The sequence below is a fragment of the Somniosus microcephalus genome, chromosome 2, assembly GCF_052327205.1.
Source record: "Somniosus microcephalus isolate GS21.2 chromosome 2, FLI_Smic_1.0, whole genome shotgun sequence".
Taxonomy (NCBI): Eukaryota; Metazoa; Chordata; class Chondrichthyes; order Squaliformes; family Somniosidae; genus Somniosus; species Somniosus microcephalus.
The window spans coordinates 388,370,630-388,392,633 of NC_140988.1; the positions used below are offsets into that span (position 1 = coordinate 388,370,630).

The 22,004-nt window shown below is 50.5% G+C and overlaps 1 protein-coding gene across 5 annotated transcripts in view; it reads right to left on the reverse strand.

The window, feature by feature from the left end:
* LOC147123861 (drebrin-like) overlaps positions 1 to 22,004 on the reverse strand; it is a 254,232-nt gene that overhangs the window by 13,275 nt on the left and 218,953 nt on the right. For all 5 annotated transcript variants that reach the window (XM_085976437.1, XM_085976439.1, XM_085976435.1 and 2 more), the window contains one exon: positions 16,149 to 16,268. In XM_085976437.1, the coding sequence (XP_085832563.1) occupies positions 16,149 to 16,268 (120 nt within the window). The remainder of the gene's footprint in view (positions 1 to 16,148; positions 16,269 to 22,004) is intronic.

A 22,004-nucleotide genomic window follows, 5' to 3' on the forward strand; every position in this document is an offset into this window, starting at 1 on the left:
GAGCTGCAGGGTGGGTAGGGGCCAGTCACGGAAGCGAGACGGATCACCCTCGCAGGGGAAAAAGTAGAAGGTGTGGCCAAATGTTTTGTTATATTTATAAAGGCCGAGACTGGTATATTTCTTTTATATTTAAAGACCGAGACTGGTATATCTGTTTTATTTATAAAGGCCGAGACTGGTGTATTTGTGTTTTTGGGGGGGGTTTCTCTCCATTAGTTTGTCATGTGGGAAGGGCACAGAGGTATCACAGTCAAAAATTTTCTTAAATCGGACTGTCCATGTTTTCTTTTGGAAGTTCTGGTTGCCCTGCTCAGCTGAGGGCTTGTGGAGCGGCTACATTCATCTTCTGTCATTGGCACAAGCCATTCCCTGAGAGGGGGCCTAGAACCAACTTGCAATAAGCCGCCGACGGGCGGCCCTTGCACTTTCTGCCTCCCTCCTGTGCTGGTCCTCCTCCTCCTCCTCCTCCTCTGGTGGTCCTCCAATGTCTGCTGGCAGTGGCTAAGTCCTGTGGATAGCTAGGTTGTGCAGCATGCAGCACATGACAACGAAATGGGAGACTCGCTCAGGCGAGTACTGTAGGGCTCCCCCGGAACTATCCAGACAGTGGAACCATTGCTTCAGCACGCCGATTGTTTGCTCAATGATGTTCCTGGTTGCTTGATGGCTGTCATTGTATCGCTCTTCAGCAGGGGTGCTGGGCGCACGGAGCGGGGTCATCAGCCAGGTGTACAAAGGACAGCCTTTGTCCCCGATAAGCCATCCTCGTGGGTGAGGCTGGGCCTCGAACATGTCTGCCACAGAAGTCTGGCGCAGGATGAAGGCATCGTGGCTGCTGCCTGGAAAGCGGGCATTGACAGCTAGGATGAGCTGCCTGTGGTCACACACCAACTGCACGTTGAGCGAATGGTAGCCCTTCCGGTTGCGGTAATCCTCGGCATTCTCTAGAGGTGCCCGCAAAGCCACATGCGTGCAGTCAATAGCGCCCTGCACCATGGGGAAGCCCGCTAATACTGCAAAGCCCATTGCATGCTGTTGCTGCTTGTCAACGGTCACGGGGAAGGAAATGAACTGACGTCTCCTTCTGAAAAGGGCATTGTTCACCTGGCGGATGCAGCAATGTACCGCGAACGGGGAGATGTTGGAAATGTCCCCAGTAGCAGATTGGAAGGAGCCGGTGGCATAGAAGTTGAGAGCCACCGTCACCTTCACTGCCACCGACAGAGACGTCCTGCTCCTCAGCTGTGGCTGCAGATCTCCGCGAAGCAGGTGGCAGAGCTCGGTGACCACCGCCCTTCTGAATCGCAGCCTCCGAACACACTGCTCCTCAGACATGTTCAGATATGAGAACTGCTGGTGGTATACCCTGGGTGGGTAAGGCCTCCTTTGCCGACGCCTGTTGGCCCTTCTCCATCTGGCCATGACTGGCACTCTCTCACGGCGTCTCTGAGCCCTTTGAATGCAATGGAGAAGCCCAACGTTTCCACCCATTGCAGCCCCCATTATATGTTTCCAATCAATGCTATGACACTGAAGTTAAAGACAAGTGCAAAGCTGTGGCCTGAAGCCACAAGTACCTGTGCGAGTGTTGAGCCAAACCAGAAAGCTCTCTACCTTTGTCTCTCTCCAAAGATCCGTCTCTCACAAAGAAGGAGTGGAGCAAAATGGCTGGCATTTATACTGCAGGAGGAGTCCCCTTTAATTAGTGTCCCCTGTGCCCCGCAGCGACTGGGAACCATTCCCCTCTACCAGTCGCGGGGGGCGCCAGGCGCACAATAGGCCGGCGCCACTGAATTTCTGGTTCGGGGTGCACAAAGGGCGTTGCACCATGAAATGACGTCAGGATCTGCGCGCGCAGCTGAGCTCGCGCAAAGGTTTTGCGCCGCCGCTAAATCTTAACTGAATTTCGTGAGAGACGCAGATCGCGCCGCGCCCGGGTGCTAGCCGCTTAGCGCCCCACTTCTCCTCCTCCTAAGGCGCAAGCGGCTGGCGCAAACTACTGAATTTCTAGGCCAATGAGTCTCTGGCCGGAATTTTGCCGTCACTCAGGGAGCGGGTTTGGAGGCGGGGTATCCGGCAAAATCGCAAAGATTGACAGCGGGTTAGAAACCCACCATCAACCCACCTCCAATCAATCTTCCCAGGTATCGGGTCCCCGATTTGCGCATGGACCCGACACCTAGTGGCAGGAAGAGGATCATAGCCACTTAAGTGCTTGTTAACAGGTTGTTAACAGGCAGTTAAGAGGCTTTTTCCAATTTTGCCACTTCTACTGCGGGCTTCCCGATGTCCGGACTCCATGCCAGGTAAGTGTGGCGTGTTGTGAGTCTGCTGTAATTGATGACAGCTGCAGAAGTGGTGTGAAGGATTCAATGGTGCACTGGTGAGTTTCAGAGGCAAGAAAATGTTGGGAAGTTAATTTTTAATACATTTATACTTTTCTGTAGGTAACAAGTTTTCAATTGTATGTCTAGTCCCACCTCATTGGGAGAACTTCTCTCACCAGTGACAGGTCGCTTCTCTAACCTCACCTGCAGCTGGCATCTGTTCCAGCCTAAGGAGGGAGTCACTGGAGAGCCTGGATGCAAGGGCTCACCTGTGAAACATAGAAACATAGAAGATAGGAGCAGGAGTAGGCCATTCGGCCCCTCGATCCTGCTCCGCCATTCAATGAGATCATGGCTGATCATCCAAATTCAGTACCCGGTCCCTGCTTTCTCCCCATATCGCTTGATCCCTTTAGCCTTAAGAAATATATCCAACTCCTTCTTGAATATATTTAATGAATTGGCCTCTACTGCCTTCTGTGGTAGAGAATTCCACAGGTTCACCACTCTCTGGGTGAAGAGCTGGGAGCACAGCGAGAGCGGAGCAGTTAAAAGGTCCAGTTTCCGAGCGGCAGGAGGCTGAGACCGGAAGGAGCAGACCTGGAGGGAGCACAGCGAGAGCGGAGCAGTCCCGAGCGGCAGGAGGCTGAGACCGGAAGGAGCAGACCTGGAGGGAGCACAGCGAGAGCGGAGCAGTCCCGAGCAGCAGGAGGCTGAGACCGGAAGGAGCGGACCTGGAGGGAGCACAGCGAGAGCGGAGCAGTTAAAAGGTCCAGTCCCGAGCAGCAGGAGGCTGAGACCGGAAGGAGCGGACCTGGACGCAGCACAGCGAGAGTGGAGCAGTCCCGAGCGGCAGGAGGCTGAGACCAGAAGGAGCAGACCGTGAGGGAGCACAGCGAGATTGGAGCAGTCCCGAGCAGCAGGAGGCTGAGACCGGAAGGAGCGGACCTGGAGGGAGCACAGCGAGATTGGAGCAGTCCCGAGCGGCAGGAGGCTGAGACCGGAAGGAGCGGACCTGGAGGGAGCACAGCGAGAGTGGAGCAGTCCCGAGCGGCAGGAGGCTGAGACCAGAAGGAGCAGACCTGGAGGGAGCACAGCGAGATTGGAGCAGTCCCGAGCGGCAGGAGGCTGAGACCGGAAGGAGCAGACCTGGAGGGAGCACAGCGAGAGTGGAGCAGTCCCGAGCGGCAGGAGGCTGAGACCGGAAGGAGCGGACCTGGAGGGAGCACAGCGAGAGCGGAGCAGTCCCGAGCGGCAGGAGGCTGAGACCGGAAGGAGCGGACCTGGAGGGAGCACAGCGAGATTGGAGCAGTCCCGATCGGCAGGAGGCTGAGACCGGAAGGAGCGCACCTGGACGCAGCACAGCGAGAGCGGAGCAGTCCCGATCGGCAGGAGGCTGAGACCGGAAGGAGCGCACCTGGACGCAGCACAGCGAGAGCGGAGCAGTTAAAAGAAGCGGCAGCAACTCAACAGGGGCAGTTTTTGAAAAAGTGACGTCAGAGTAAAAAAACTGACATCGGCACAAAGGAAGGAGCTGGTGAGTGCATTTTTTTTAAGTTTATAAGTTTATTTCTGCTAAGTTAGTTAATAGCCTATTAAATAGAGGGAAAGAACTGATTGGTGTGTAGCTGGAGAGTGCTTTTTGTTAAGTTTTAAGTTTATTTCTGCTGGGTTAGTTCTTAGTCTATTAAATAGAGGCATGGCAGGGCAGCTCAGTCCCGTGGAGTGCACATCCTGTGCCATGTGGGAAGTCCTGGACCCTTCGCGTAGCCTGGACGACCACATGTGCAGGAAGTGTCGCCAGCTACAGCAACTCGAGCTCTGGGTTTCAGAGATATAGCGGCGTCTGGAGTCACTGCAGTGCATCCACGAGGCTGAGAGTTACATGGATAGCACGTTTCTAGAGGTGGTCACCCCGCAACTTAAGAGTATGCAGGCAGAAAGGGAACGGGTGACCGCCAGACACAAGAGGAGGACCAGGTATGTAGTGCAGGAGTCCCCGGAGTGCATCGTGCTCTCCAACCAGTATTCTGTTCTGAGTACTGGTGACGGCGATGGTTCCTCTGGGGAATGCAGCCAGAGTCAAGTCCACCGCACCACGGGTGGCTGAGCTGCACGGGGGGGGGAGCGGGTGGGGAAAGAGTGGAAGAGCAATAGTGGTAAGGGATTCGATAGCTAGTGGAGCAGACAGGAGTTTCTGTGGCCGTAGATGGAACTCCAGGATGGTATGTTGCCTCCTTGGTGCCAGGGTCAAGGATGTCACTGAGCGGCTGCAGAACACACTGAGGGGGGCGGGTGAACATATCATCCCTATCGGTACCAACGACATAGGCAGAAAGAGGGATGAGGTCCTGCAGGCAGAGTTTAGGGAACTAGGAAAGAGATTAAAAAGCAGGACCTCAAAGGTAGTAATCTCCGGATGACTCCCGGTGCCACGTGCTAGTGAGTACAGGAATAGGAGGATAGAAGTAGACACCACGGGACACAATCACTAGAAGGAGACACACTATAAGGAGGTCGGGACCCAGGAGCGAGGACCGGACCCAGGAGCGAGGACCGGACCCAGGAGCGAGGACCGGACCCAGGAGCGAGGACCGGACCCAGGTGCTAGGACAGGGCCCAGGGACGAGGACAGGGCCCAGGAGCGAGGAAGAGGCCCAGGAGCGAGGACGGGACCCAGAAGCGAGGTCAAGGCACAGGGGCTAGGACGAGACCCAGGAGTGAGGTCGAGGCCCGGGAGCGAGGACGGGGCCCAGGAGCGAGGACCGGACCCAGGAGCGAGGACCAGACCCAGGAGCGAGGACCGGACCCAGGAGTGAGGACCGGACCCAGGAGCGAGGACGGGACCCAGGAGCGAGGACCGGACCCAGGAGCGAGGACCGGACCCAGGAGCGAGGACGGGACCCAGGAGCGAGGACCGGACCCAGGAGCGAGGTCGGGGCCCAGGAGCGAGGACCAGACCCAGGAGCGAGGACAGGACCCAGGAGCGAGGACCGGACCCAGGAGCGAGGACGGGACCCAGGAGCGAGGACCGGACCCAGGAGCGAGGTCGAGGCCCAGGAGCGAGGTTGAGGCCCAGGAGCGAGGACCGGACCCAGGAGCGAGGTCGAGGCCCAGGAGCGAGGACGGGACCCAGGAACAAGGATGGGACCCAGGAGCGAGGGGGAGGGTGAACAGTCAGAGGTCGTGGTTCACATTGGGACCAATGACATGGGTAGGAAGAGGGATGAGGTCCTGCAGCAAGAATTTAGGGAGCTAGGTAGCAGATTAAAGAGCAGGACCTCAAAGGTTGTAATCTTTGGATTACTCCCGGTGCCACGTGCTAGTGAGTATAGGAATAGGAGGATAGAGCAGATGAATGCGTGGCTAAAGAGTTGGTGCAGGAGGGAGGGCTTTAGTTTCCTGGATCACTGGGCCTGCTTCTGGGGAAGGTGAGACTTGTACAAGTCGGACGGGTTGCACCTGAACCAGAACGGGACAAATATCCTTGCGGGGAGGTTTGTTAGCACTGTTGGGGGGGGGTTTAAACTAAAATGGCAGGGGCTTGGGAACCTGAGCAGGGAGACAGAGGAAAGGGAAACAGGGATAAAAGCAAAAGATAGGAAGGAGAAAAACAAAAGTGGCAGTCAGAGAAATCAACGGTTTAAATCAAACATGGCCACAGTAAATAATAATTCTAATAGGTCTAAGAGCATTAAAAAAACAAGCCTGAAGGCTTTGTGTCTTAATGCGAGGAGCATTTGTAGTAAGGTGGATGAATTGGCTGCGCAAATAGAGGTAAACGAATATGATTTGGTTGGGATTACGGAAACGTGGCTCAAGGATGGCCAAGACTAGGAACTCAACATCCAGGGGTATTCGATATTCAGGAAAGATAGGCAAAAAGGAAAGGGAGGTGGGGTAGCATTACTGGTTAAGAAGGGATTAATACAATTGTAATGAAGGATATTAGCTCTGATGATGTGGAATCTATATGGGTAGAATTGAGAAATACTAAGGGGAAAAAAACACTAGTGGGAGTGGTATATAGACCTCCCAACAGTAAGGCGCAGGTTGGGGATGGCATTAAAAGGGAAATTAAAGAAGCGTGCAATAAGGGCACAGCAGTCATCATGGGTGACTTTAATCTACATATAGATTGGGCCAACCAAATTAGTAACAATACTATGGAGGAGGAATTCCTGGAGTGTTTACGGGATGGTTTCCTGGACCAATATGTCGAGGAACCAACCAGAGATCAGGCCATCTTAGACTGGGTATTATGTAACGAGAAAGGATTAATTAGCAATCTTGTTGTACGAGGCCCCTTGGGTCGGAGTGATCATAATATGATCAAATTCTTCATTAAGATGGAGAATGAAGTAGTTGACTCAGAGACTAGGGTCCTCAATTTAAATAAAGGAAACTACGATGGTCTGAGGAGCGAGTTGGGTAGGATTGATTGGGGAATGGCACTCAAAGGGTTGACGGTGGATAGGCAATGGCAAACATTCAAAGACCGAATGGATGAGCTACAGAATTTGTTCATCCCAGTTTGGCATAAAAATAAAACAAAAAAGGTGACTCAACCGTGGCTAACAAGGGATATTAGGGATAGCATAAGATCCAAGGAGAGGACATATAAATTGGCCAGAAAAAGCAATAATCCTGAGGATTGGGAGCAGTTTAGGATTCAACAAAGGAGGACAAAGGGATTAATTAAGAAAGGGAAAATAGAATATGAGAGTAAGCTAACAGGGAACATAAAAACTGACTGTAAAAGCTTTATAGATATGTGAAGAGAAAAAGATTGGTGAAGTCAAGCGTAGGTCCCTTGCAGTCAGAATCAGGGGAATTTATAATTGTAAACAAAGAAATGACAGACCAACTAAATACATACTTTGGTTCTGTCTTCACAAAGGAGGACACAATTAACCTCCCAGAGATGCCAGGGAACATAGGGTCTGATGAAAGGGTGGAACTGAAAGAAATCAGTATTTGTAGGGAAATGGTGTTAGGAAAATTGATGGGACTGAAGGCCGATAAATCCCCAGGGCCTGATAATCTACATCCCAGGGTACTTAAGGAAGTGGCCCTAGAAATAGTAGATGCATTGCTGGTCATCTTCCAGAACTTGATAGACTCTGGAACAGTACCCATGGATTGGAGGGTAGCTAATGTTACCCCACTATTCAAAAAAGGTGGTAGAGAAAAAGCGGGGAATTATAGACCGGTAAGCCTGACATCGGTAGTGGGGAAAATGCTAGAGTCTATTATAAAAGATGTAATAGCAGAGCACTTGGAAAGCAGTGACAGGATCGGACAAAGTCAACATGGATTTACAAAAGGTAAATCATGCTTGACTAATCTATTGGAATTTTTTGAGGATGTAACTGGTAAAATAGATAAGGGAGAACCAGTGGATGTGGTGTATTTGGACTTTCAGAAGGCTTTCGATAAGGTCCCACATAAGAGATTAGTGTGCAAAGTTAAGGCACATGGGATTGGGGGCAAGGTATTGACTTGGATAACTGGTTGGCGGACAGAAAGCAAAGAGTTGGAATAAACGGGTCGTTTTCCGAGTGGCAGGCAGTGACTAGTGGGGTACCGCAAGGATCGGCCCTAGGACCCCAGCTGTTCACAATATATATTAATGATCTGGACGAGGGAATTGGATGTAATATCTCCAAATTTGCAGACGACACAAAGCTGGGTGGGAGGGTAAGCTGTGAGGAGGATGTCGTGAAACTCCAGTACGATCTGGGCAGGTTGGGTGATTGGGCAGAAACATGGCAAATGCACTATAATGTGGATAAATGTGAGGTTATCCACTTCGGTGGCAAAAACAGGAAGGCAGATTATTATTTGAATTGCAATAGATTGGGAGAAGGGGAAGTGCAAAGAGACCTGGGTGTTCTTGTGCACCAGTCGCTGAAGGTAAGCATGCAGGTGCAGCAGGCGGTTAAGAAGGCAAATGGTATGTTGGCCTTCGTAGCAAGAGGGTTCGAGTACAGAGTACAAGGATGTCTTGCTACAGTTGTACAGGGCCTTGGTGAGACCGCACCTTGAGTACTGTGTGCAGTTTTGGTCGCCTTACCTGAGGAAGGACGTTCTTGCTATGGAAGGAGTGCAATGAAGATTCACCAGGCTGATACCTGGGATGGCAGGAATGACGTATGAGGAGAGATTGTATCGATTGGGCTTATACTCACTGGAGTTTAGAAGATTGAGTGGGGATCGCATCGAAACCTATAAAATTCTGTCAGGCCTGGACAAACTAGATGCAGGAAGGATGTTTCTGATGGCCGGGGAGTCCAGAACCAGGGGTCATAGTCTAAGGATAAGGGGTAAGCCATTTAGGACTGAAATGAGGAGGAATTTCTTCACCCAGAAAGTGGTGAACCTGTGGAATTCTCTGCCACAGAGGGCGGTGGAGGCCAGTTCATTAAATATATTCAAGAAAGAGTTGGATATATTTCTTAAGGCTAAAGGGATCAAGGGATATGGGGAGAAGGCAGGGACAGGGTACTGAATTTGGATGATCAGCCATGATCTCATTGAATGGCGGAGCAGACTCGAAGGGCCGAATGGCCTACTCCTGCTCCTATCTTCTATGTTTCTATGTTTCTATGACCCAGGAGCGAAGACGAGGCCCAGGGCTGAGGACAGGGCCCAGGAGCGAGGAAGAGGCCCTATAGCGAGGACGGGACCCAGGATCGAGGACGAGGCCCAGGGACGAGGACAGGGCCCAGGAGCGAGGAAGAGGCCCAGGAGCGAGGACGGGACTCAGGAGCGAGGACGGGACCCAAGAGCGAGGGCAGGGCCCAGGAGCGAGGACCGCGGGCCCAGGAGCGAGGATGAGGCCCAGGGGTGAGGACGAGCCCAGCAGCACGGTCGAGGCCCAGGAGCAAGGATGGGACTCAGGAGCGAGGATGAGGCCCAGGGGTGGTGCAGCGTGGACCAGCAGCGGGGTCGGGAGGACCACACTGCAGCCCATGAAACCCAGGCAGAGAGGACCTGCGGGAAGGGGGAGGAGGACAGTAGGAGTATGTTTGTGTGTGTGCTAGGCCGATGGAGCAGAGCCTGGTCTCCAATCATCTTGGATCCCCTTGCCATTGGACCAAGACCTTGCTCTGTCAAGCCCGTGTGGTAGCTGGTGCGCAACGGCCACCCCACGTTAAAAGAATTCACGCACAGGCATCTTCCAGCCTTTAAAATGAAGTTCAGGACCTGGAACGTCAGGACCCGCATGGACAACCCCAACAGCGACAGACCAGAACGCCGTACTGCTATCGTTGCCCGGGAGCTCAGACGTTTCTAGTTGTCAAAATCACAAAAAAATGGCGGGTGGGTCCGATCCCGCCTCTGAGCAATTTTCCCACATTCGTGGTTTCAGACCCCATTTGCATCCCGCCTCCAAGGGGTGGGATAGGCCCTTAAGGCCCTTAACAAGCAGTTAAATGCCTCTATAATCCCATTTTGAGAGGCCTTTCTGATTTTACCACTTTTCCCACATCCTACATGTCTCCTCTGGAACACGACAGTGAAACCTGGCGGCCTCACAAGTGGATTGTTTACTAACAGCTGCAGCTCCACCATTAAAAAGGAGATTTGATCAGTCATCATTTGCAGGTGGCATACCTTTGTTGTCTCAGGTCTGGGGGAACTTTTAGCAGGCATACTCATTGTTGTGGAAGTTTGGAGCCTGACACCCATCTCCAGTGTGACCTCCTGGGAAACCCCTCTCCCCACCTTGACTGAGCCCTTCCTCAACTGAGGTATATACCAGAAGAATGGGAACCATTTATTTCCTTTCCTCCTGGACATCAGATTCGGACGAAGACCAGCCGCGGCAGCAGCAGAACCATGAACAACAGCACCACCAACAGCAGCAGCAACAACAGGAGCGCCATGCTGCTGCTCACCCACCTGAAGCTGCACAGGCCAGAAGGTGCCAGCGCGCGAGCACATTGCTGCCCGGGATGCAAGGGACGCACTCATCTTGGCCAGATTTGATTAGCCTGCACAATCAAACACTTTTGCCTCGCACCTTCTTATCAGACCATCGACAATGGCCAAGAACCTGCGGATTCCTATCACTCTGACCACCATACTGACAATTGCAAGTCGCCCTAAGCCCTCAATGTGGAAGTCCCATTAGCGAAATGACACAGGCCACACCGGCAACAGTTTGCCATCAAATCTGTTTATCATAACAATTCAAGGATGGCTTGTCAAAAATCAACACAACAGAACACCCAAGTGACTACCCTTGTGACTACTTGTGCTTTATCTTCCTCTTAAGCGTGCTCCTACGTGGTGCTTCCCCTGTGGTTTCAGCAGATGTGAAGGCCCCTTGCTCACTTTCTTGCTGCTCCTGTCTCGACACCTTTGGCGGGCGTCCTCTGGGTTTGCGAACCTGTGAGGGCTCGGCAACAGTCTGCTGCTCCTGCGGCTGTGCAGAGGTTGAGACGCTGATCTCAGTTGGGTGAGGACTCTGGTGGGGACTCTGGTGGGGCTTTGCAGTGGCATGGTCGTGTGAGTGCTTGGAGAGTCCCCAACTCTTTACAATCTATATTAACGATTTGGAGGAGGGGACCGAGTGTAACATATCAAAGTTTGCAGATGATACTAAGATGGGAGGGAAAGTAGTGAGTGAGGAGGACATAAAAAACCTGCAAGGGGGCATAGACAGGCGAAGTAAATGGGCAGAGATTTGGCAGATGGAATACAATACTGGAAACTGTGAGGTTATGCACTTTGGCAGGAAAAATCGTAGAGCAAGTTATTATCTTAATGGCAAGAAACTGGAAAGTACTGAAGTACAAAGGGATCTGGGGGTCCTGGTGCACAAAACTCAAAAGGTTAGTATGCAGGTGCAGCAAGTGATTAAGAAGGCCAATGGAATGTTGGCTTTCATTGCTAGGGGGATAGAATATAAAAATAGGGAGGTATTGCTTCAGTTGTACAAGGTATTGGTGAGACCGCACCTGGAATACTGCGTACAGTTTTGGTGTCCATACTTAAGAAAAGACATACTTGCTCTCGAGTCAGTACAAAGAAGGTTCACTCGGTTAATCCCGGGGATGAGGGGATGGACATATGAGGAGAGGTTGAGTAGATTGGGACTCTACTCATTGGAGTTCAGAAGAATGAGAGGCAATCTTATTGAAACATATAAGATTGTGAAGGGGTTGGATCGGGTGGATGCGGGGAGGATGTTCCTGATGATGGGTGAAACTAGAACTAGGGGGCATAGTCTTAGAATAAGGGGCTGCTCTTTCAAAACTGAGATGAGGAGGAACTACTTCACTCAGAGGGTGGTAGGTCCATGGAATATGCTGCCCCAAAAAGCTGTAGAAGCTACATCATTACATAAATTTAAAACAGAAATAGACAGTTTCCTAGAAGTAAAGGGAATTAAGGGTTACGGGGAGCGGGCAGGAATTTGGACATGAGTCTAGGTTCGGATCGGTCATGGCCCTGTGGGTAGCGGAGCGGGCCCAGGGGCCTTGTAGCCTGATCCTGCTCCTATTTCATGTGTCTAATTCTGTTAGATTCAGGAGATAGTTCTGTGATAGTAGATTGGCGGTTAGGATCAGATCAGCCATGATCTTATTAAATGGCGGAGCAGGCTCGAGTGGCCGATTGACCTACTCCTGCTCCTATTTCTTATGTTCTTAGAAGAGCCCCCACTTCCTTGTTGTCTGCCACCAACATCCCTCTCATGGGTCATCCCCACTTCAGAGCTAGCAAGTGGCTTGACAGCACCTTGCTGCACTTCAGGGGGGCCATTAGGACCCGTTTCTGCACTGGAAGTCCTACTCCAGATGACTTCCATGAAGATCTGGTTTCTATGCTCCATAGCTGACCATCACTTCTCAAGAGATGTCAGTCTATTCTGAATATAAGAACATAAGAAATAGGAGCAGGAATAGGCCACTTGGCCCCTCGAGCCTGCTCTGCCATTCAATAAGATCATGGCTGATCTTGGGCTCAAAGCCACTTCCCCGCCCGCTCCCCATCACCCTTCACTCCCTTATCTTGCAAAAATTTGTCTATCTCAAATTTAAATGTATTTAATGACCCAGCCTCCACGGCTCTCTGAGGCAGAGAATTCCACAGATAGAGGGTCGTAAATCTGTGAAGAAATTCCTCCTCATCTCAGTTCTAAAAGGGCGACCCTTTATTCTGAGACTGTGCCCCCGAGTTCTAGATTTCCCCACGAGGGGAAACATCCTCTCTGCATCTGCAGGGGAATTTATAATGGGGAACAAAGAAATGGCAAACCAATTAAATACATTCTTTGGTTCTGTCTTCACAAAGGAGGACACAAATAACCTCCCAGAGATGTCAGGGAACATAGGGTCTGATGAGAGGGAGGAACTGAAAGAACGGTGGCATAGTGGTTAGCACTGTTGCCTCACAGCGCCAGGGACCCGGGTTCGAATCCGGCCTCGGGCGACTGTCTGTGTGGAGTTTGCACATTCTCCCCGTGTTTGCGTGGGTTTACTCCGGGTGCTCCGGTTTCCTCCCACAGTCCAAAGATGTGCGGGTTAGGTTGATTGGCTATGATAAATTGACCCTTAGTGTTAGGGGGATTAAATACGTGGGGTTACGGGGATAGGGTGGGATATGTGTCGGTGCAGGCTTGATGGGCCGAAATGGCCTCTATCTGCACTGTGGGGTTTCTGTGATTCTGTGAAATCAGTATTTGTTGGGAAATGGTGTTAGGGAAATTGACAAGATTGAAGGCCGATAAATCCCCAGGGCCTGATAATCTACATCCTAGGGTGCTTAAGGAAGTGGCCCTAGAAATAGTAGATGCATTGCTGGTCATCTTCCAAAATTCTATAGACTCTGGAACAGTTCCCATGGATTGGATGGTAGCTAATGTTAACCCACTATTCAAAAAAGGTGGTAGAGAGAAAACGGGGAATTATAGACCGGTAAGCCTGACATCGGTAGTGGGGAAAATGCTAGAGACCATTATAAAAGATGTAATAGCAGAGCACTTGGAAAACAGTGACAGGATCGGACAAAGCCATGCTTACCTTCAGCGACTGGTGCACAAGGACACACAGGTCTCGTTGCACTTCCCCTTCTCCCAATCGACTTCCCCTTCTCCCAATCAGATAATAATCTGTCTTCCTGTTTTTGCCACCAAAGTGGATAACCTCGCATTTATCCACATTATACTGCATCTGCTAGTTCCTTCATCTAGATCATTACTATATATTGTGAATAGCTGGGTTCCTAGCACCGATCCTTGCGGTACCCCACTAGTCACTGCCTGCCACTCGGAAAAAGACCCGTTTATTCCAACTCTTTCCTTTCTGTCTGCCAACCAGTTCTCTATCCAAGTCAATACCTTGCCCCCAATCACATGTGCTTTAACTTTACACGCTAATCTCTTATGCAGGACCTTATCGAAAGCCTTCTGAAAGTTCAAATACACCACATCCACTGGTTCTCCCTTATCTATTCTACCAGTTACATCCTCAGGAGGACCTGGAGGAGGAGTTGGAGGAGGAGCAGGAGGAGGAGAGAGCGCCAGTCTACCGACCAGCAGCAGCGGCAGCGGCAGCACACGGCTGCCCGAGATGCACTTATCCTGGCCAGATCTGCATAGGTTGCCCATTGTGGCACATGTCCTTGGCTCCATCTTGAGACATCATAGACAATGGACATGACTCTCTGGCCTCCTTTCACTCTGGCCTCCAACCTGACAACGCAAGTGTGGCGGTGCCCGCAATGTGGAGCTGCCTAAGGCGAAAGAACAGATGCCATGACGCCAACATTTTGCCATCAAATCATTTTTATGCTTTCCAACAGGGATGGCATTTCATCAATACACATAAACATTCACCCAATCGGCACACAGATCTGGAGGTTATATCCCTTGCCAGCTGCACCCTCCCAGATGAGGGGAAGAGCACCTCCCTGCCAGCTCTCACCCCCTCAACCAACATTTGCAGCGCCTCCTCCGAGAACCTCAGGGAGGCCCTTGCCTTGGAATGGGACACCGTGGTTTCTCGGAATATGTCGCAGGTGGTGCAGCATGGACAGAAATCCAGTGGAATGATCCAAGGCAGCAAACAGCCCTTAAATCAGGCTGGAAAAGTGATATCAGCAGAGGCGAGTTTCAATCCCAAAACACTAATTGAGCAAGGGCAACCCACAACTCTGAAATCAACTGGCCAATCAGGGGAAAATCACAACATTTTCAAACCTATCAGTGGAGACGGGTTTGGAACCCACCCAAACTGAAACCCGCCTCCACCCCGCCTCCAGTGGGAAAATCGCCCCAATGTAACTACAGGCCGGTCAGTTTAACATCAGTGGTGGGTAAAGTTTTAGAAACAATAATCAAGGAAAAAATTAACGGGCACTTGGAGAGGTTTAAGCTAATTAGGAGAGCCAACACGGATTTGTAAAAGGCAGATCGTGTTTGACTAATCTAATTGAATTTTTTGATGAAGTAACAGGGATGATTGATGAAGGGAATGCAATGGATGTTGTCTACATGGATTTTCTGAAGGAGTTTGACAAAGTACCACACAGAAAGCTGGTTAACAAAATTGAGGCTCATGGAATAGGTGGGTCAGTGGCAGCTTAGATAAGGAATTGGCTTAAGGACAGGAAACAGCGAGTTGTGGTAAATGGCTGTTTTTCAGACTGGAGGATGGTGGACAGTGGTGTTCCCCAAGGGTCAGTGCTGGGGCCACTGCTTTTTTTGATATATATAAATGACCTGGATATTGGAATACAGAGTAGAATTTCTAAATTCGCTGATGACACCAAACTGGGGCAGTGCTGAGGGAGCGCCGCACTGTCGGAGGGGCAGTACTGAGGGAGCGCCGCACTGTCGGAGGGGCAGTACTGAGGGAGCGCTGCATCGTCAGAGGGGCAGTACTGAGGGAGCGCTGCCCTGTCGGAGGGGCAGTACTGAGGGAGCGCCGCACTGTCGGAGGGGCAGTACTGAGGGAGCGCTGCACTGTCGGAGGGGCAGTACTGAGGGAGCGCTGCACTGTCGGAGGGGCAGTACTGAGGGAGCGCTGCCCTGTCGGAGGGGCAGTACTGAGGGAGCGCTGCACTGTCGGAGGGGCAGTACTGAGGGAGCGCTGCCCTGTCGGAGGGGCAGTACTGAGGGAGCGCCGCACTGTCGGAGGGGCAGTACTGAGGGAGCGCTGCACTGTCGGAGGGGCAGTACTGAGGGAGCGCTGCCCTGTCGGAGGGGCAGTACTGAGGGGGCACCGCACTGTTGGAGGGGCAGTACTGAGGGAGCGCTGCCCTGTCGGAGGGGCAGTACTGAGGGAGTGCTGCACTGTTGGAGGGGCAGTACTGAGGGAGTGCTGCCCTGTCGGAGGGGCAGTACTGAGGGAGCGCTGCCCTGTCGGAGGGGCAGTACTAAGGGAGTGCTGCACTGTCGGAGGGGCAGTACTGAGGGAGCACTGCACTGTTGGAGATGTTGTCTTTCCGATGAAACGTTACAGTAAGGCTCCGCCTGCTCTCTCAGGTGGATGTAAATGATCACACGGCACTATTTGAAGAAGAGCAGGGGAGTTCACCCGGTGTCCTGGTCAACATTTATCCGTCAAACAACATCACTAAAACCGATTATCTGGTCATTTTAACATTGCTGTTTGTGGGAGCTTGCTGTGTTTAAATGATCTGCCTCGTTTCCTACATTACACCAGTGGTTACACTTCACAACCACTTCATTGCCTGTAAAGATGCCCCAAGGATGTGAAAGGCGCTATAGAAATGTAAGTTAGTTCCGTTTGCCTTGCCTTCCGTTACAAACCAGGAACATAACCCGGACCCCAGTGACCTTTGTACCTGTGGGGGTTTCCCCCTCCACTCTTTGACCCTCAGTCTCGTGATGTTCCTCAGTAACTGCAGGGCCCCCAATCGGGGTCGAGTCGCTTCTGATCGGCACAGTCACATCCTCTCCTGAAACTAGAGTCAGAGTGTAAGAGAGGATTATTAGCTTCTGTCTGTGGATACAGTCCAGTGGCTGTAACTCTTGCTGTGCACTTATAAACAGTCCAGTGCTCCCAATGTGTCACCCTGTGCTACCCAGCAGTGGGACAGTGTAGGGGTTGCAAAATTTCCCCTATTTTCCCTGAAGATTTGAAATTATTGGTCCACGTCGCGGACGAAGAATTGGATGATGGGACTTGTCTACAATGTTTTAAAAATGTGCCAGAACCGCAAAAGACTGTTCGGAGATGGAAAGAACGTGGACAACACTGGAGTCGTGGAGCTCTGTGGAAAATATTCACACATCCGAAGACAGTACTTTATTAATAATATCGTTCCCTGGAGTTTGGGCAATCACAAAAGGTTTTAAAATGGCCATAGAAAGCATTGGCCAAGAATCGTGGGGTTTGGAAAGCCTGTGCAGCTTGTAATGTGTGTGTGTGAAAGACCTGTCAATCAAAACAGGGAGGTTCCCCTTTCTCTTCAGAGGGGTTTGTTTATTGACTTAAGCAATTGCCCACTTGAGAATTGACCGCAAGACAATCGATTTGAAACTGTTATGTTGACACAGCCATTCATAACTACTCAGACACACAATGAGAGACTAAAACCCTGGAATGGACTTTTGAAAGGCTACAGTTTAAGCAATGAATGGTGTAGTGTATGTAACCTGTACTACCTTAAGAGGATACCTTAAGGTGATGGACTACTTTTTGATGGCTCCTGTACATTGTAGTACCAGTGGTGACCACACCGGTATATAAACCCTGCGGAGCAAAGTGCATCTCAGTTCAGCCCTGACCCTCAATCACTAACGACCTGTTTACTTACTTCTGTAGTCTGTGTCCTGTTATTCAGTATAACTGCATTTGAAAACACAGACTCAACAGTGGTGACGAGTCTGATCTTACCTAGCGGCAGTTTTGCATCAAAGGAAGCTTCGTCCTCAGAAACGGGCGTCGAAAAAGGGCATCCGCCCTCAACATCCTGCTGAGCACTGCATCGCACGGGAGGCCATCGGAAACCCGGGTTGGTTTCTGGCCACGAAGTCAAACATCAGTGAACATCCCTTCTACGACAGCGGCGGGTAAGCCCGATCAAGCGGCACGGGGGGGAAGTCGGCCGAGTTGTCAGTGGGAGAAGGGGAGGGAAAACGACGAAAAGGGCGGAGAACACGACCGCAGCCGGTGTCAGGGGCCGGACTGCAATCGGGGCAAAGATGCGCAGCAGCCAGAAAAGCGTTTATGGCCACAAGGACCGCGGGAGCGGCGGGGCAACAAGAGCAGCAACGCAGGGGAAAATAAAGGACCGCTGGGAGGCGTGGATGGCAACAGCGCGGGAATCGCCATTTTAAGTCGGCGGGGGAAGAAGACAAGCGCGGGAAAAGCCGCCAAGCGCGGGAAAAGCCGCCATCTTAAAAAAAAAAATAATAATATCCGAAGGGAAAGGAGAAACTCAGCAAGGATGCCAAAAACGGGTAACATCACTGCTTTTGATAACGATGTGGAAGATTGGGCCACTTATGTGGAACGCATCGAAGTTTACTGTACAACGAATGAGGTACCGGATGATAAGAAAGCACTGACCCTATTAAACTCGATGGGTGCGAAGACGTACGGGTTAATAAGGAACCTTGTAACCCCAGACAAACCGGTAGGGAAGAGTTTCGCGGATATTGTTACTATCCTGCAAGAGCATTTAAACCCCACGCCGCTGCTGATAGCGGAACGATTTAAATTCTACAAAAGAATTCAACTTAAAGAAGAAAGCAACGCTGAATTCCGAACAGAACTGCGCAAGTTATCAAAGTACTGCCAGTTCGGAACAGGACTAGCAGACGCACTGAGAGATAAGTTTGTGTGTGGGCTCCTAAGGGAAGGAACCCAGAAGCGACTGCTAGAGGAAAAGGACCTTACGCTGGACAAAGCTTTCAGCATTGCAGCATCCCACGAGGCAGCAGCACGGGGCGCTGCAGAGATACAGCAAAGGCCATTGGAATTCAGCACCAATGAAATGGCATTGGGCGCAGTAAAGTGCTATCGTTGTGGAAGGACAACGCATGACCAGAACCAGTGCTGGTTCAAAGACAAAGAATGCAGGCAATGTGGCAAACTTGGTCACATAGCGAGAGTATGCCGGTCAGGAAAGAAGACCAGCAGCAAAAAGTCACCGCAGGAGAAGTACAAAAAAGTACACAAGGTGACAGAGAACAGTTCGGATAAACAGAAGACGGATTCAGACTCCAGCAGTAAGGAACTGGGTTGTCTGAAAATACATAATGTGGGTAACACAGCAGACCACCAAACTATCTGGGTCATGCTTCGGATAGCAGGAGTCCAAGTGAAGATGGAATTGGACACTGGGTCGGCATTAACGGTCATGAATAAGCAAGATTACAAAAGGTTATTCTCGCACATTCCCCTGAGGGATACGGAGATTGTATTGAAAACATACACGGGGCAAATAGTATACCCCAAAGGAAAGATAAAAGTAAATGTGGTCTACAATGGTAAAGAAAGTCAGAAAATGGACTTATATGTGTTACCTGATGGAGGTCCGCCACTACTGGGACGGGAATGGATCCGGAGAATAAATGTGGACTGGCATTCCATACAAGCACTGACTGTAGATGCCTGTAAGGAGGACGACGTCAAACCTAAACGACTGTCCAAAATCTTAGACGATGCTAAGGAGGTGTTCCAACAGGGACTGGGAACACTGAAAGGAATTACGGCAAACATCAAGGTTGAAGAACATGCAAACCCAAAATTTTTCAAAGCCAGACCGGTGCCTTATGCGATACGACCTGCTGTGGAAGCAGAGCTGGAAGGGCTAGAACGTTCGGGGGTACTGTCCAAGGTGGACTGGAGCGAGTGGGCCACACCCATTGTTCCTGTCATGAAGCGTTCGTTGAGCAACAAGCCGGGGGAACCTGGGAAGGTTCGCATCTGTGGCGATTTCAAGATCACTGTTAATCCGGTTCTTCACACGGTGCAATATCCGCTTCCGCGGATTGAAGATATCTTCGCTTCGCTGTCTGGCGGGAAACACTTCACCAAGATAGACCTGGTGCAGGCGTACCTACAGATGGAAGTTGATGAAGCGTCACGTCAGTATCTCATGATCAACACACATAAGGGCTTACATCGGTATAATAGACTGGTTTTTGGAGTGGCATCGGCTCCAGCGATTTGGCAAAGGGCCATGGAGCAGGTATTGCAGGGAATCCCAGGCACACAATGCTACCTGGATGACACCCTGATTACAGGAGATGATGATAAGGATCACCTCGCGAATTTGGAGCAGGGGCTCACCAGATTGAAAGAATATGGGCTAAGAGCTAATCGCCAGAAATGCGAGTTCTTTCAAAAGCGAATCTCGTACTGCGGCCACGTCATTGACCAGGAGGGTCTCCATAAGTCACCTGACAAGATCGAAGCTGTTGTCAAAGCTCCTGCACCGGAAAATGTATCCCAGTTGAGGTCGTTCCTCGGGTTGGTTAACTATTACCACAAGTTTCTTCCAAATTTATCCACGGTGTTACACCCGCTAAACACTCTTTTGCAAATGGGAATACCATGGAAGTGGAGCGATGATTGTAAGCGGGCTTTTCAAAAGAGCAAGGCACTGATCACCTCTAAGGAAGTGTTGGCTCACTTTAATCCAACGCTGCCTATTCGCTTAGCTTGTGATGCTTCTCCATATGGTATCGGGGCAGTGCTCTCACATAAGTTTCCAGATGGCTCGGAAAGGCCAGTCGCTTTCGCATCCAGATCATTGACCTCCGCTGAGCGCAACTATGCTCAGATAGATAGGGAGGCTCTCAGCCTCGTGTGGGGAGTTAAGAAATTTAACCATTACCTGCAAGGCCAAAAGTTTACGCTGCTGACAGATCACCAGCCGTTGGTTTCCATTTTCAACCCTAAGAAGGGTGTTCCGGTAATGACGGCGCAGAGGCTTCAGAGATGGTCCCTTTTCCTAGGGGCACATCAATATGATATTGAATTCAAAGGTACAAAGCAACATGGTAATGCTGATGGGCTGTCGTGCCTGCCACTACCTACAGCGGAAGAGGCACCGGCAGTTGACCCTGTCGAGATATTTCACTCGACCATCATCGAATGCTTACCAGTCACCAATGCGGGTATTGAGAGAGAGAGACCCGAAATGACCCGACACTGTCTCGGGTCTACGACTTGACAGTGAAGGGATGGCCAGCACATGGCGAACCACTGTTACCAGCATTCTCAGCCAGACGAGAACAGCTGTCCGTATGTCAAGGAACATTGATGTATGGAACAAGGGTGATTATTCCTCCGAAATTAAGAGAGTTCTGAAAGAATTGCACGAAGGTCATCTGGGGGGAGTCAAGATGAAAAGCCTTGCTAGGGCTTATGTGTGGTGGCCAGGTATCGACAAACAAATAGAGGATCTGACTAAAAGCTGCTCAGTGTGCCAAAAAGTTCAAAATGCACCTCCAATTGCACCGCTGCATCCGTGGGAATGGCCTTCAGCCCCATGGCAACGTGTGCATATCGACTTTGCAGGTCCATTCATGGATTCCATGTTTTTGATAGCAGTAGACGCACATTCTAAATGGCCAGAAGTGATTAAGATGTCGACCATGACCTCTGAGAAGACGATCGCAGTTCTAAGAACCATATTTGCAAGGAATGGGTTGCCGGAGCAAATATGTTCAGATAACGGACCACAGTTCGTGTCAGAAGAATTCCAGAAATTCATGAAAAAGAATGGGGTGAAACACGATACATCTGCCCCATATCATCCGGCTACAAATGGGTTGGCCGAGAGATTTGTACAAACGTTCAAAAAGGCGATAAAGGCCATGAGTGAAGATCATATTCCACTACAACACAAGGTGGACAATTTCCTAATGGCATATCGGAACGCCACGCATTCAGTGACAAATCAAAGCCCTGCCATAATGTTCTATAACAGAAGGTTGCGGTCCCGGTTGGATTTGTTAAAACCCAATGTGCGACGGGAAGTCGAAAACAAGCAATTCCAGCATGTAAATAAAAAGGCCACTCGTAGTTTTGGAATAGGACAACCAGTGTTGACCAGGGACTATAGGAATGATAAATGGCAACCTGGAACAATTCGTGCACGACAAGGACCCTTGATGTACACGGTAGACGTTGGAGAGAACGTAATATGACGTCATGCTGACCAACTTGTGGAATCGAGAACAAGGGTCGACCCCATGTCTACGGCAGAGACACCAGTTGAAGAACTTATTGAGCCTGTAGCATCTACCTCAAACTCGAACGTATTGGATGATGTTAAATCCATAGGAGATCAAGTGGATGAGTCACCCCAGCAACGAGAACCAGAGACCCCTGAAAGGCGTTATCTGGGCCGGATCAGGAGGCCTCCTCAGAGACTGAATCTTTGAAAAGTTCTTGTGTGTAAATTGTATCTATGTTATCCATGTAATGTTTTAATTTGGGGTGTACACTGTTAAGCTAAAAGGGGAGGAATTGTAGTGTATGTAACCTGTACTACCTTAAGAGGATACCTTAAGGTGATGGACTACTTTTTGATGGCTCCTGTACATTGTAGTACCGGTGGTGATATAAACCCTGCGGAGCAAAGTGTATCTCAGTTCAGCCCTGACCCTCAATCACTAAAGACCTGTTTACTTACTTCTGTAGTCTGTGTCCTGTTATTCAGTATAACTGCATTTGAAAA